This window comes from Haemaphysalis longicornis, unplaced genomic scaffold, assembly GCF_048455015.1.
Source record: "Haemaphysalis longicornis isolate Haplotype H1 unplaced genomic scaffold, Haemaphysalis longicornis Haplotype H1 scaffold_1, whole genome shotgun sequence".
NCBI lineage: Eukaryota > Metazoa > Arthropoda > Arachnida > Ixodida > Ixodidae > Haemaphysalis > Haemaphysalis longicornis.
Genome location: NW_027526203.1, coordinates 42,426,503 through 42,441,768, shown reverse-complemented (window position 1 = coordinate 42,441,768; position 15,266 = coordinate 42,426,503). Strand labels below are relative to the sequence as shown.

General features: G+C 47.9%; 1 protein-coding gene across 1 annotated transcript in view; it reads right to left on the bottom strand.

Moving 5' to 3' along the window:
- Positions 1–15,266, bottom strand: part of LOC144166164 (chromosome-associated kinesin KIF4A-like) — a 104,141-nt gene that overhangs the window by 52,976 nt on the left and 35,899 nt on the right. Inside the window, exons 13-14 of the mRNA XM_077695787.1 lie at positions 6,778–6,875; positions 5,586–5,748 (exon numbers count right to left, since the gene is read on the bottom strand). Coding sequence (XP_077551913.1) covers positions 5,586–5,748; positions 6,778–6,875 — 261 coding nt within the window. The remainder of the gene's footprint in view (positions 1–5,585; positions 5,749–6,777; positions 6,876–15,266) is intronic.

The following is a 15,266-nucleotide window of genomic DNA, read 5'->3' as shown; positions in this document are numbered from 1 at the left end:
TCATTCAATGCTCACGGTTGCTCATGTTGCTTTTTCTGGACTTCGAGGTCGATGTTCAGGATTTCCTGCGTCTTGCTTTTGGCAGACTTCCTTAGGCTGTTGGATTTGATAATCCAGGTGAGGTCACTCGTAATCTCTGCCTTTTCTGCATAACTGTCTGCTGAAACTGTAAATTCAGCAACAGCTACCTCCAGTTTCTTTTTCTTCTTTTTAAAGCATTCAACCTCCTCATCAATGCTGCGCTTCCTCACTTGCATCGATTCTTCAAGATCCCGCTTTTTCTTGGCTTCCAAAAAAGCTTGGTAGTGCTGCCTGGCAGAAGCGACAGATACTCTGAGTTCCTTTGTGAGTTGTACATTAGGAATGCCACCTGCTTGGTTTACAGCATCACATACAATTCGTTGTGAGATGCAGGAAAGTTCTTCCATGTTTTCCACAGCTACCTGCCGGTTGACACTGAACCCTCTCTCTACACTAGCTTGTCCACGACTCAGGACAAGCAGAAGCTCAACAACTTTCCAGAGGTCACTGTATGATGAACTGATCTTCAGGAGGTCATAGAAAAACTTGTTTAAAGAGTCCAAAGTCCTTTCAAACTTGCAAATCGTGCCTTTGTTCTTACAGGAGCTCGGCATATTGTGCAAGTACAGTATCTCTCTGGTGATCCCATCCTTTTCACCACAGCGAGCGAGTTCAAAACTTTCTTGAAGCCTTCCAGACACTCATCTGGCTTTGGACACATTTGTCTGGGGTCCAGTGAACCAAGGCCTCTTACTAGCGGAAGTCATAGTGGGCTCTTCTCAAGAATCTTCTTCGCTATAGCAACAAGGAACTGCTTACACTGCATCCTAAATGTAAAGGCTTCTTTTGCACTTACTTTGGAGCTTTTCAGAATCTGCTCGGCTGCATGGCCGACGTCCACTTTTTCAAGGGGGATGTGGATGTTTGGGTCGTACATGTCAATCTTCAGTATGCCAGTGACGCCTTTTGACGAGCACAGTACTGAGCACTTAACGAATCTCGCCACCAGCTTTCTCACTGCACCTTCAAGGTCTTTTGACAGAAAGAATACCAGGTGCTTGCCAGTCTGGTACTCCACAACCCCAAGACTCCACAATGGCAACCCGAAGAGGAAAGTTGAGCTTTGCCAGCACTAACGAATCAGCACAAAAGTCAGACAAACATTGAAAGGAAGCACATTTTGGAAGGTTCACTTGCTTCTTTGCAGATTCCAGGTACCTCCTCGAGTCAGGCCAAAGAAGCAAAGTGCGTTAAAAAACTGGGATATTGTCGACCCACCGATGCGCAACAAACTTGTGTGGGAACAGTGTCTGCCCAGTAACAGTCATAAAGTCCTCCTAACAGTCACAAAATCCTAAACAACATGGATAGACTTGAGAGCAGGAAATCCAGTCCCCACTTGCTAGCTGAGACACCTGCTTTGTACACATTGCGAACAGTGTGAAGGCCACAAATGCCCAGATCTAATCATCGAACTTGATAATTCTGCTGCAGGCATTCTTGTAGAAGCCTGAAGGCCTTCCAGTTCATATTCGGTCCATCCATCGACAGCTGAACGATCTCTAGTGGGAGAGGCTTCAAGGCACTCAGCAGCTTCTCTTCAATGTCTTCTGCCTTTGAATGGCCCATGAACACGGACATGAAGTACCGCGTGGCGACCATATGTGACGCATCCCTATACCTTATGTGAATGTCCATTTGCTTCTGTTGCAAGAAGTCATTCAGCGACTCGTCGAAGAGGACAACGTAGTAATTGCGCAAATCTATCTCTTGTTGGAGGGAACTTAAGAAGAAAGGTCTGAGGCCATGGCACACGACATAGTTACTAGTCTTCTGCTCTCCGCAGGAGAAGGCTCGGGCAACTTCGCTATCTGGAAACATTCTTCTGAATGTCATTTGTCTGTGAGCAGGAACTGTAGGAATAGTGCAATGTAGTTACCTTTAGTGCCCACAAAATCTCAGCATCAGTCACTAGCTCATGCTTCTTGCACACACTGTCCAAATCCGTCGACTGTGATGGTGTTGGGTCCACGGACTGCTCGCTTTGAGAGGGAACCAAAAAGTTCTCCATGGTGCTACTCGATTGATTGATTGTAGGGTTTAACGCGCCGACGCAACGCAGGCGATGAGGCGCGCCGTAGTGGAGGGCTCCGGATTAATTTTGACCACCTGGGGATCTTTATCGTGCGCCGAAATCTCGTACACACGGGCGTTTTTGCTTTTCGCCTCCATCAGAAAAGCGGCCGCCGCGGCCGGGAATCGAACCATGGTGCTACTCACTGCTGCTTTCACGCTCCCGTCGTGTTTGGAGCTATTCGCATGCCTTTTCAGCACCGACTCTCCCATAGCAGCGATGTCGAACGTTTTCACGCAAGGCTTGCATTTCGCCCGATGTGGATTCGCCGGACCTGGTGCAAGCCAGTGCCTATAACTGTCGTTGTTCAGCCACGAGCATTGAAACTTGGATTTACCAGGCATTATCCTAACTCACAGTCACTGCGTGCAGTAATTTCGACGGCACACATTACACGCCGCAAAACCACGCCGAACGTTCCAGCTATGAGAGAGAACAACGCAAGTCCCAAAAGAAACACACAGGGATGGATTGGATATGGATCCGGCTAGACTTTTTGAAACTGAAACTGATCTCAGTGCAGCCCGGCCCTTCAAAACCGAAACTGATTTCAGCGCAGCCAGGCGTTTAAAATTATCTGCCAAGTGTATTCTGTTTGAAATGCAAAGGTTTCCTTGAAAAAACGTGGAGAAAATTTACGGAGTAGGAATACATTTCTTCATACACAGAGTGATCGTCGTCTTAATTTCACTCCAAAATCAAGGGTTTTCAAAGATATTAAGGACCCGCACGAACCCTGATTAATGCTACCTTGTACAGGGTAAACAAAAAAATAATTGAAATGTACACTTTGAATACGAGGCCCTTATAGAATATTGCTGCAAATACAAGCTCTGTAAGTACAAAAGTTATTCATATACATACAAAAATATAAGCACTAGTTCCTATCATGGCCCCGCGCGAAGCAGTTTCTCGATGTGGTGAAGCAAGGTTGGCCCCACTCTGTGCAGCCAGCGCCAAGTGGTCTTGCCTGGACAATGCCGACACCCTTCAGATAAGAGCCGTGACCTTTAGAACAGGCCGGATATGCTTACATTGACGCGCGGTAGCGACAGAACAACCCGAGGAGAAAGCGAGACTTGCCGGAGGATACCTGCCGACATTCTGGGGCGGTTTGATGCATTTCACCGTCCGTACTGAAGCCTGACGAATCAAAGTCACCTGGCGTGTCTGTGCTCCCACCTTCATCCACAGATTATGGCTCATATTTATCAGAATTCGACAAAATTCGCCATTCCCGTGGAGCACCGACCGGCAGCATTGAAATTGCAACCGAAACCAAACACGTCTGACTGCGAAGGACCTTTAAAAATTCCCCCCCACAGTGGAGAGAAGAAACTCGAAAGCAAAACTGATGAAATACTTCCTCTTTTACCTTTTGGATGACGCTGGTTGTCCAGAAGCACTCGGAGAGCACCAAAATTTGAATTTGTATTCATCAATAACATACTGCCGACGGGAATAGGCGCGGTGATGAAAGTGTTAAGGGTCAGTTTAAAGTGGCCATGCAGACAAAACACAAGTTAGGTTCATTCGAAACATTGCTTTGTCAGAATAATACTTGCACCACTTTTAAGGGGAGACACTGCTCTTAAAAAAACTTTTTTAATTTTTGAGTAAACTCTGTGAAACTTGTCAGACTTGTTGCTTTTCCTCCACTGATTCTAAATATGGCATTATTTTTTTTGTTGGTCAATTAGGTCCCGAGATAATTACAGGTAATTAACCATTTTTGGAGGAACAATAGACAAAACTGTGTTGGTAAGAAAACTTTAATCTTCACATTTTCCAACACCATGAACACTGGTGAGTGCAATAAAACAATCAGTTCTTTTATGCGTCGCTTCGAACTAATTTTACAGCTCATTAAACCTTGGTGGCAACACTGGCAAGGAGCCATTTTGAGTGCCAACTTCAAACACTGAAGTTTAATGAGCTGTAAAATTAGTTCCAAGCGACGCATAAAAAAACTGAGTCTTATTGCACTCACCAGGGTTCATAGAGTTGGAAAATGTAAAGATTACAGTTTTCTGACCAACACAGTTTTGTCTATTGTTCCTCCAAAAATGGTTAATTACCTCTAATTATCTCGGGACCTAATTGATTAACTAAAAAAATAATGCCATATTTGAAATAAGTGGGGGAAAAGCAGCAAGACTTACAAGTTTCACAGAGTTTACTTAAAAATTTAAAGAAATAGTTTTAAGAGGGGTGTCCCCCCTCAACGTAAACTTTGCTAAAATAAGCTATATAACTAGAAAAAAAAAAAGGGGGGGGGGGGGGGGAATGGCCATTCGACTCACTAGCACAGTTGCTGCACTAGAACCTATGAGTTACCGTATTTATTCGAATCTAAGCCGATAGTTTTTTCGAAATACTGATATATCAAACTCCAGGGTCGGCTTGGATTCGAGGATTTTGAAATACGCGCCAATTTCCAAGTGAAGTGGCGCGCAGCTAGCGCCACCCAGAAAAGGAAGTATTGTAGCCATTACTAGACGAGCCAGTAGCCACTTAAGGGCCATAGGCCGCCATTTTGAATTGTGCGGACAGTGGCCTGCGTAAATCCTCCCTGTTCTGTGCCTGCGTGCGGTGTGGCGTTTGGTTTTGACAGCGCAAAAAGAATCGGTGCCGTTATAGTGCCGCTTTTAAAAGAAAAGTTGTTTTAGCTGCGGAGTTGTCGTCGAACGTTCAAGCCGGGCGGGACTTCGGCGTAGATGAAAAAAATGTCCGTCGTTGGAGGACGCAACGGGAGAGGATATTTGCGTGCGCCGCAACGAGGTTGGCAATCACCGGACCACGAGAATGCCGTCACCATGAAATGGAGATGGCATTGGCTGACTTCGTTCAGACGCAGCGAGCAGCTGCCCTTCCAGTAACGACGGAAGTACTCCAGGCAAAAGCAAGGCAGCTTTTAAGGGAACGAGGCTTATCGCGGGCACACTTCAAAGCCAGTCGGGGCTGGCTACAGAAATTCATGAAGCACTTCGGCTTTAGCCTCCGTCGTCGAACCTCAATCGCCCAGAAGTTGCCCGGTGATTTTGAAGAGAAACTGATTGAGTTCCAGCACCGCATCTTCATGTTCAATAAACGTGTTTTCTTTTTGTGAACGCTGACCTCGCCTTTTTGTTCGGCCTACATTCGAGGCAAGTTTTTTTTTTTTTTTCGCGCCTTCGGACTTTCGGGGGTCGGCTTAGAATCGGGGCCGGCCTAGATTCGAATAAATACGGTAATATGCACAGCTGTGCAATTGGCTGAGGCTGGCAAAAGCAAACAAACTTGTATTTTGTCTGCATGGCCCCTAAAGCAGCTTGATTGGGGAGAGCGGAAGAACACGTTTTCGTTTTCACACACCGAGCATAACAAGCACGGCAAATGGCGGGGCCGGTGGCTCAGTGGTCACAAAGAAAAGAGGCGCTGCCGTTCGTACCACGATCTCCTCCTGCAGCTTCTTGGCGCTGCGCTCGGCATCCTCCTTCAAGCTGATGATGCGGGACTGCTCCCTCAGCTGCTTGCGCAGCTGCGCCACCCGCTCCTCCAGCTCCTGGATGCGTGTGCGCCTCTGCTCAGCTGCCTTCTTGCTGCCACTCGAGCTGCCAGGAAGAGAGAACACATTGACAGGGTCAACAAGAGCAGCCGCTAGCAAGCCACCTTCGAAAACAGGCTTCCCCAATACTCTTGGGCCTGCAAGCACCAGAGCTTCCCTACAAAAAGGACAGTGGACATCACTACAACCACCGTAAAGGGGCCACGCAGACAAAATACAAGTTTGTTTTATTCAAAAGATTTTGTGTTTTATAGTGCCCCCAGTACTTGTCCAGGAGCAAGCGACGCCGTATTCACTGAAAAATTAATTTCGGTTAAAATTTTGATTCTCCCGCCAAATCACGTGTTTGCGTGACGTCAGCCATGAAGTCACAGGGCCGGGTATTCAACCGGACTTCCAGTGTGTGTTTAGGCTCCGCAGCCCTGTTTACCGTCAGTCCTCTGAGATGGCAGTACCATACGGAGCCGCATATTGTTGTTCGCCGTTGCTTTATTTTTAACTGTATTTGCACCTGGCTTGTTTTTGTCACAGTAGAAAGTAATCGTTTTGTGGAAGGTGGGGTATGCTCCACAAACAGAATCATGACGGACAACAAAACTTACGCCAATTGGCCAGTACCATGTAAGACAACTCCAAAGCAGCAGACCGCTGTGCAGCTAAAACAAGCATAGTGCGCCCGGTACCAACAGCAGTGCGCATCGGCACCTCTATACTTTCGTAACTTCCACTGTTTACCCCACCATTCTTACTGCTGTAAAGTGAACAGGCATTTAAGCGCAAACAGCTCGTTAGGCAAGCTTGTAAGTCCCGTATAATTTGCGTTCGCTTTTACCTGCCTCAGCCAATCGCAGAGCTGGGCACGACATCATAGGTTCTGTTACGGGAGATGAGCTAGTCGGTCGCATGGCCGTTTTCTTTTTCTCCGATTAGTATACAGCTTATTTGAGCGAAGTCTGCGTTAAAAGTGGCGTCAGTACGATTCTAACGAGGCAATCTTTCGAATGAACCAAACTTGTGCTTCGTCTGCATGGCCCCTTTAAGCTACTAACAGATGCAATGCAGCCAGATACCGTACCCCTTCGAGTCCTTTTGAGCTGCGAGAATGGTGGCCGACAGCTCGTCCCGCTCTCGCTTCAGAGCTGCAACCTCGCGCTCCAGTTCTTGCGTGGTGACCTGCATTGAAAGGCGGAGTGTGTGCACCGCTGAGTGCACAGAGGCCAACCAAAGTCTACAAATGGAGATTAACTAAATACTCTAGTTCAGGTGCTTGCTGAGCCAGTGTTCCAGGCACCCAGCATGCTGCTCTTGTTTTAATGGTGCTTGGTTTATGGCACAAGGGCAACAAAGGCCAGAGAGTGCCGACACAATCGTGTGGTCGATATAAGTGTTGATGCGGGGTCTAAAACAGTAGTGTAATGGGCGTGATGGCTCCAAGAAGTGGTAACAGGAGTAGAGAGCCCTTTAAAACATGAGGATGGTGACAGCGAGAAGTGATGACACATGAACAGTGCCAGAAACCTCAAAACGCTCCCCTTGCCAAGGCAAGAGCAGTCGAGGTAGCGATGCACGTTGTGTGGAGCGGGTTCTAAAAATCCCAGCCACTAAGGTAAGTATGATCAAGGGTTTACCACATAGAAACAATAAAGGATTAAACGGTATTTTGTACATGCAAAGTTCTGGGAGATATCGCCTTTCTAGCATTGCCACAATCGCAGCATTTAGTTGAAACAGAGGACCAAAGCTGTCCTCCGCACTGGCGTCACACCGTGCCGTGTCTCCTTGAAAGGTGCGAATGTGCTGCAAGTGCATGACCTACGTGCAATCTGCATGCAGATACTTCGGTCGTTTTGTTTTCTTTTTCCCTTGAGTATTTGGGGTTGCACAAGGTGCAGTTTGTTGCCTGCGCGTTCCATTGTTGCTGTGCCAGCATTTGCGAAGTTCCCTTCATGAGAGTGGCATTATGCCTTGGTAAGGCACCTGCCCGACATCTGTTCAAAGTCGGTTCGAGAACATGTTTCTCCTTCGTTTGCCCAAGTCCAATGCTTTGACAACGTTTGGAGTCCGTAAAGGTTATACAGTGCAAACCACTATGTATAGGTGGTATTCATTGAAAAGTTCAGCAGTCAATTTCTTCGCCTGGCAACACTGGAAGCGGCCATAGACATGGCCGATGCGCCACGGACATGGCGCGGCTTGGGCCACTGCACCCGCACACCAAAGAAAAAAAAAAAAGCACCGGCGTGCATCGTCTGCTCTGTTTCAACCTGATTCTCAACAGTGGGGTCAACAGAGGTGTTATTAATTGCACTCAGATTGGACTCGATGCAATACTTTGTGTTCGGTTCGGTAGAGTGCAACACAGTCATGTGCTTAGCACGGACAAGTACCGCCATCCCGCGGAGCCCGACGTAACCAGTGACGGCGCACCGTGGCCTCCGCGATCACCCCGTGCACATTTTGCTCCGGCCGTCCCAGTCGGGCGGAGAGAGCATAAGTTGAAAAGGGGGCGTGGCTGCGTCTTCCGCCGCACCGCGGCGCTCGCCACCTATGCATCGACTATTCCGCTGCACATTGGCACAAGCGAGGAAACGCACGTCTTCGCAGCTTGTAGTCAAATTGAGTCGAGCAGCCGGGTTTAAAATGACAGGCACAAGACAATAACCAACAAATTTATTACGGTTAACTTAATAATATGAGGCGCACAAGTACAAAGTTTAATCAGCAATCATACGAGCAAAACACAGTCGATTCTGGCACTCTCTGCCGCGGCTTCGTGTCCATATTTTTATTTTTTTTTAGATTTTTTCGATGTGTATTTACACACGGTGCCGTTGAAAAACCCATCACGTCCTCACCCAACATATATTCACAAGAGTGGCGACTTGCATAAGCATCAGTCGCATAAATGCAATATTAAGATTGATGATGATGATGATTGTTTGTTTTCTGGCGCAAGGGCAACAAAGGCCAAAGAGCGCCAACACAATGGTTGCGTCGTCTCTGGTGTAAAATTTTAAGTAAAATAAAAACGTGATAGACTACTGTGGGGTGTATAGTATAGCCCCTTATTTAAAAAGCAAACTCTGGAGTGAGCCAGATGGTTATGACGTTAGAGTAAAGAATGAGTGTTCAATCAAAGCTACCCCCACTGAGGGGTTTTGCAAACATATGTGGTATGAGATGCCTTTTAAGAATCCAATGTCTCCAAGGTAAGCAAAGAGACGTTTACTTGGAATGAAGAGTTTATCGCCTAAAAATAATGATGGGTGAAGTGGAATCATGTGAGTGTACAGTTCCCGGAAATGCTTCTTTCTTGCACTGTGGAAGTGTGGACATTCAATGAGAGCATGCATTACTGACAGACGATGTCCACAACTGTTGCATCGTGGCGGTGGGGCTCCATTTAAAAGATGGGAATGAGCGGCAAATGTATGACCTATACGTAGTCTGCTCATGCACACTTCTGTTGTTCTGTGATGTTTTTCTGTGTAGTAGCTGCCAATTTGGGGTTTTATAGTGTGGAGTTTGTTTTCTGTCTGTGTGCCCCAGTGTTGCTGCCAGCGTTTTCGTAGTGCCTTACAAATGAGCGGTTTTATGTCAAGATAGGTCAGCTGAGGAACATCGATTTCCCAGCACAGTGCTGCTGCGGCGGCACTCTGGTCAGCGAGCTCATTGCCAGGAATTCCGCAGTGTCCAGGCACCCAGCACACTATTATGGTCTGTTTTAAAGCATACGTTGACATGATTTCTTTAATGACCTTGTTCAATATCGCATTTCTACTTTTTTTGCCAGAGCGTAATGCTGTTATAATGCTTAAGAAGTCTGTGAATATAATGAATTGTTGTGTTTTTGTTTATGTTATGTGTTCTACAGTTATTAAAATAGCATGTGCCTCTGCCGTAAATATACTTGTGTTCCTGTTTAGCGTTCTTGTGCTGGAAAAGTGGGGACCATGTGCCGCACATGCCCCTGCAGTGGAAGACTTTGAGGCATCGGTATAAAAAGAAATGTATGGGTACTTGTATTGTAAGTGTAGAAAGTGTTGCAGAATGAGTTCCTTTGGTGCGTGTCTTTTGTCAATTTCCTTGAAAGACACGTCACAGATGACAGGGAGCAGATTCCAAGGAGCAATAAACTCAGCGATGTTTGTTTTGTAGGTGTCGGTCAGGGTGACACCAAGGTCCTCTGCCTCTGCTTGCACTAGGAGAGAAAAAGGCAGAGGGAGTGAAGGACGGCTCAAAAACAACCTGTCAGAATGTGTTTTGAACAATAGTATTGAACGGGTGATTCCTCATAGACGTTGCTCTCACGTCGTACAAAAATGGCATGTATGTGCGTTGGTGCTCTAAGCACCACTGGTTGGTTTCAACATACAGGCTTTCTATTGGCCGCGAGGCCCACCACTGGAGAGGCCGGCGCTGCGATCGTTTTGACGTCACTTGTAGGATCACCGTTCCTATCTTGCTGCGTAGTTGGCTTGCAGCGCGTGACACTTCGCTTAGGAAGCGCGTTCTAAAAGTATTTTCGTGTTAATTTCCTTCGTTTGAAGTTAATTCTCAGTGCGTCAAGCACAGTTCTACCTAATGGTGACTGTATAACCGTATCAACTGTGGTAGATTATCCGCAAACACCATGAGCGTGGTGATGTATTACGCATGCGACCGAAGCGTAAGCAGCGGCTTGTTTCCCCGATCAACAATGTGGACTACAACGATCGCCGAGTGAAGTTTCTAGATTTCCCTTGTTTGCAAGAAATGTATAAAGCAGGAAATCGTGAAGCGTTAACTGCTCGCAGAAGCACACGCACCCGCCGTGCCTGTCCGCACAGCCGACGGTGCGGTTCGAACTGACGCAGGTCGCGGCAGCAACAACTTGTCGCCGCTTTTTAAAATCACACAAGTCGTGGAAAAGAAGTTCTAGATTGGTGAAAGTAGATGTTAGTGTGATGAAAAATTCTGATAGGGAGTGTCATCAGCTGTGGTTTTCAAATCGATGCTCAAATATCTGCCGCGATTTACGCCGACCGGCCGCGGAGATCGGTCCCGGCAGCGCCGGCCCGTTCACGCACGGTGCGGCGAGCGGCCGAGAGGCCGTGCAGGTATCTTGATTGTCGATGGCTTCAACGGAAATCACCGCGCTTACAGAGTTCCCAGCACGGTGAAAAGTTCTGTTAGGGCCTGTCACTCGCAACTCTAACGGCGATGAAATATCTGCTGCGACGCCAAGCCTCAAGTTCCCAACATCCGATTACGTGCATCCGAAGCCGGCTGCGAGCTGTTGGCGAAAGCCCTCCCGTCGCGCACGCGAGTGTTGCGTTTGGGTTCCTCTAACTTCTTGGGGGCCCCCAACGCTCGGTTCTCCTATTCTGAATATCCCCATTACCCGAAATCATTAACGACGTGTTTCGCCTCGTACGCATCCTCGCCTTCTGTGAGCAGTCGTGAGTTTCGAAATTGATGCTTAAGAAATGCCGGCTTACTGTAAACATACAAAACACGCTGCAATTATAAATTACCACGCCGAGCACCTAATGAAAACTGAATATAGTCTTGTCCGAACCCGCTCCAAGGCGTTAAAAACTCGCGTTCATAGCGCTCAAACATTGACAGGTCGCGAAAAGTAAACATCAGCCGTGCAGAGTACAGGCTACGGCAGTGATCGTTAATCAAATCCGGGCATTACTATAAAAACATCGTAGGGGAAATAGGCACTGATTAAGCCAAACTGCAGACCATAACAATACTTTTAAGCATGTGCGGCTGTCACAAACTCGAGCGTACGACGTCTAAAAGTACCGTATAAATATTCCATTTTATTGTACAGCGCCTAATTCTTTTTACACTCGGCTCTATTCGCCCGAGACAAGGCTGGAGGTTTCTCGAACGAAGAGGCGGTAACACGATCTCCCGCCGACTCGCCGGCAAGAAAACAACAAAAATAAGACCTCCGCCGCTCCGGTTTCGTCGAAGCTTCCAGTACTTTCGAGGAGGTGCGCGTGGCCTTGCCAGTGCTAAAGAGCGTCGATCATTCTAGAATGGAGAAGAGGGAAGTTATTTCGCTGACGGCGGCGGGCGCGTTGTGTGTGTGCTCTCCTTCTCCGCGCCGGCGCGCCTATAAAAAGAGAAGCCGCGCCTAAACAAACCAGCTACGTTTGGACGTCGTGATTGACAACTGCACCTGCCAGTTTGTACATCACACCATCGGCGACCCGCGCCCTGGAGGACTCCAACGTGCTCCCGGGCCTCGAATGACCGTGATCGTCTCGGACGGCCTGGCCTACAGCGAAGCCACGCTTCCCAGGTAGCCGACTCGCCTCCGACAGCGGTGCATCGTCCGGCCCGGTCGGTGAATATGCTGGGACTCTGTCTCTCATATGCATCGAACTGTTCGTTTCTTTTTAGTTAACTGCTCCGATTCGTAATCTTCATTTGTTAACGCTCCTGTTTGTATCATTTTGTCGAATTGGACTGTTTCTTGTATTTGAATTCCATCTAAGTTGTCTGTAATTATCGATCCGTTACCTCGTGCTTGTGTTTGTAACTTGCCTGTCTGAATATAAGTCTTTGTGCTGGTTTTTCGTTCAAGGCTCTTGCTCATTCTTGCCGCTCTAGTCGGCGAAAGCCGCATATCAGACGGCCACCCCCTTTGTCACCTGTGCCCTGTGGATTCGGTGGGGTTTGTTGGCTCTCTTGAGTCGACTCCCCATATCTTCCGACAGTGCACCCTAATTTAAGGAAACGGGTGACAGCGGCGAAACAATATGATCATCGTTCTCGCGTCATTCATTTACCAGGCAATACGAGCAGTTCGCGTGGTGAGATCATAAGTAAGCGACGCGTTTCCGTCGCTGTTACAAGGTGTTTGCTTGCACACACATGTCCCGTCACAAGTATTTCACAATGAATTTACAGCGTACTTTTCTCGGCATCAGTTGCATCGTCCTTGGCGTTAGCTGGCTCTGTGGGTCGCGATGGTAGCAACTACCTAAACGCGGTGGTGTCGCCGGGAACAAGCGAGTCGCTGATTGCTTGCCCGAATTATTTGGTTTACAGACAACTTTTTTGGTAATTTGCTTCAAATCCACAAGGAGCGGGCGACACGGTGGCCACAACAAAAAAACACGCTTCCGCATACGCACGGGAAATGTGTTGTAGCAGACGACAACACGATTCGGCGTCCTACAAGTGACGTCACTCGTAGGTGGCGCCACGGTATGTCCTCGAGGCCAATAGGGCTTGTCCGGAAAGCCCCAGACACAAAGCGGAGCCCTAAATGCAACACTGGGTCGAGCATTTTTAAAGCTGTTTTCGAAGCAGAACCATACACCACACTGCCGTAGTCTATGCGCGATCGCACTAAACTATTGAAAAGACGGAGCAAGCATGTCTTATCTGCACCATATGATTGGTTGGATAGTGTTTTAATAATGTTCATGGGTTTAGTGCACTTAATTTTGAGTTGTTTAATGTGGGGGATAAATGTGAGCCTTTTGTCCAGCAGAATACCCAGAAACTTGTGTTCATTATTGACGGGAATCACTACATTATTAATACGGACTTCAGGGTCAGGTTGGACTCCACGCTGCCGAGAAAACGGTACACATGTGCTCTTTCCAGGATTAATCTTAAAACCATTTTCATCGGCCAACTTTTGAAGTTTATTAGCACTAAGTTGTAACTGCCGCTCGCAGATTGACGGATTACAAGACTTATAGCTGATTTGAATATCATCAACGTAGACTGAGTAGAAAATTGTGGGTGACAGTGCCTTTTGGAGTGAGTTCATTTTGACAAAGAAAAGTGTACAACTCAGTACTCCACCCTGTGGGACCCCGTTTTCTTGAGTGTGCATTCTAGAAAGTGATGCTCCAACCCTTACGCGAAAAGTTCGCTCAGACAGGTAGCTTTCTATAGTGTTGAGCCTATTTCCAAATACACCGTAAGCTTTGAGGTCACGCAGGATGCAATAGCGCCATACAGTATCGTACGCCTTCTCCAAGTCAAATAAAATAGACATACAGTGCTGCCAGTGGACAAAAGCATCTTTAACATATGATTCCAAGGCCACAAGCTGTTCGGTTGTAGATCTTCCCGAACGGAAACCTGCCTGGCAGCTATCTAGATACCGTGGTATTCTAAAAAGTACATGAGCCTTCTATTGACCATCTTCTCGAACAGTTTACTTAAACAACTGGTAAGTGCTATTGGCCGATAGCTAGAAGGAGAAGAGGCATCTTTCCCTTGTTTAAGGGGGGACACGGGTCTTTGGGACCAAAAATTGGCGAAAAAAATCGATTTTTTGAAAGTGGCATTTTCGGAATCCTCAAGTCTTCCTGCCTAAATCTGCTAAGTTTCAAACCTCGAGAACTAGTATTTCACTCGCAATAACAATTCAAAACATTTGCTCGAGCCCAATGCGCGCAAAAGTGAACGCTAAAACGGTACTTTTGTCACGGCGCGCAGCCATTTTCCCCCTGGAGCGACAGGCGCCATCGCGGTGTCATTTGAAAGATGGCTCTTCCCACTTCATTCTCTGCCACTGCTGTCCCGCTTCGCCCACTCGGCGAAGAAAAAATAAGCATTGAAAAAAAGTAAAACTGGAGGCCTGATTGGACGTTGGGCGCACGCGAGGCCACGGCGCGATTGGATTGGCCGAGTGCGGCGCGGGCCGCCTTCTTCGCGCGCGGGCGCATCGGTTGCCTGGATGGGCCGCCGCAATCTATCTTGTGTGCGAACGGCAGCGAAAACGCAAAGCGATGCCTGGTTCGGCGAAAAAACATCATACACGGAAGAAGTATGGCAAGAAAAGGAAGAAGACCCAGGTGAACAACTTCAAGAAGTGTTCCGCATCAGTGGAAACTGAAGAAATTGCATGCGACCCTGAGTGTAATGCTGGAACCGACGGAGCCGCCAATGTGCCCGACAGCCAGATAGGCCTAGCAGCCCCAACGGGTCCGCCGGGACCGAGCCAGCGCGTTCGACTAGCTACAGCGATGCTGCAGCCGTCTGAAGTGCGCGAGAAAAAAGCGAAAGCTGAAAAGTGCCTACATGACCTTGCGTCAAAACCAGCAATGAAGAGAAAGATGGATTGCTTTGCTTCTGAAAGCCCCGACGTTGCGACCGGCCCCGTCGACGATACGAACTTCGTCATTGCGAGCCTGGACTCGTTGAACGGCTTGATGAATGGTGTAAAGTGTAAACGTGCGGCAGGAACGTTAGCGTCTCCACTGGTGAACGCGAATATGGCCTTGCGGTAAAATTGTGCCTTGAATGCGCAAACTGCGGAGTCGTGTCGTCGACGTGGAGTTCTCCGCGTGTTGAAGGGGAACAGAAGGCGAACCCCTTCGTAGTGAACGTACTGGCTGCACGCGCGATGCAGTCGAGCGGAAATCGTCAAACGGCGCTAAACGACGTCTTTGCCGAGATGAACATTTCCCATCGTGGGCTGCATACGAAGACGTGGCAGCACTACGTAAAAACAAAGCTGACCCCTGCTGCTACTCGTGCAGCCGACAGTGTCACGATCGAGTCCGCGCAGTTTGTTCGTGAACTTTACCGCGAGCT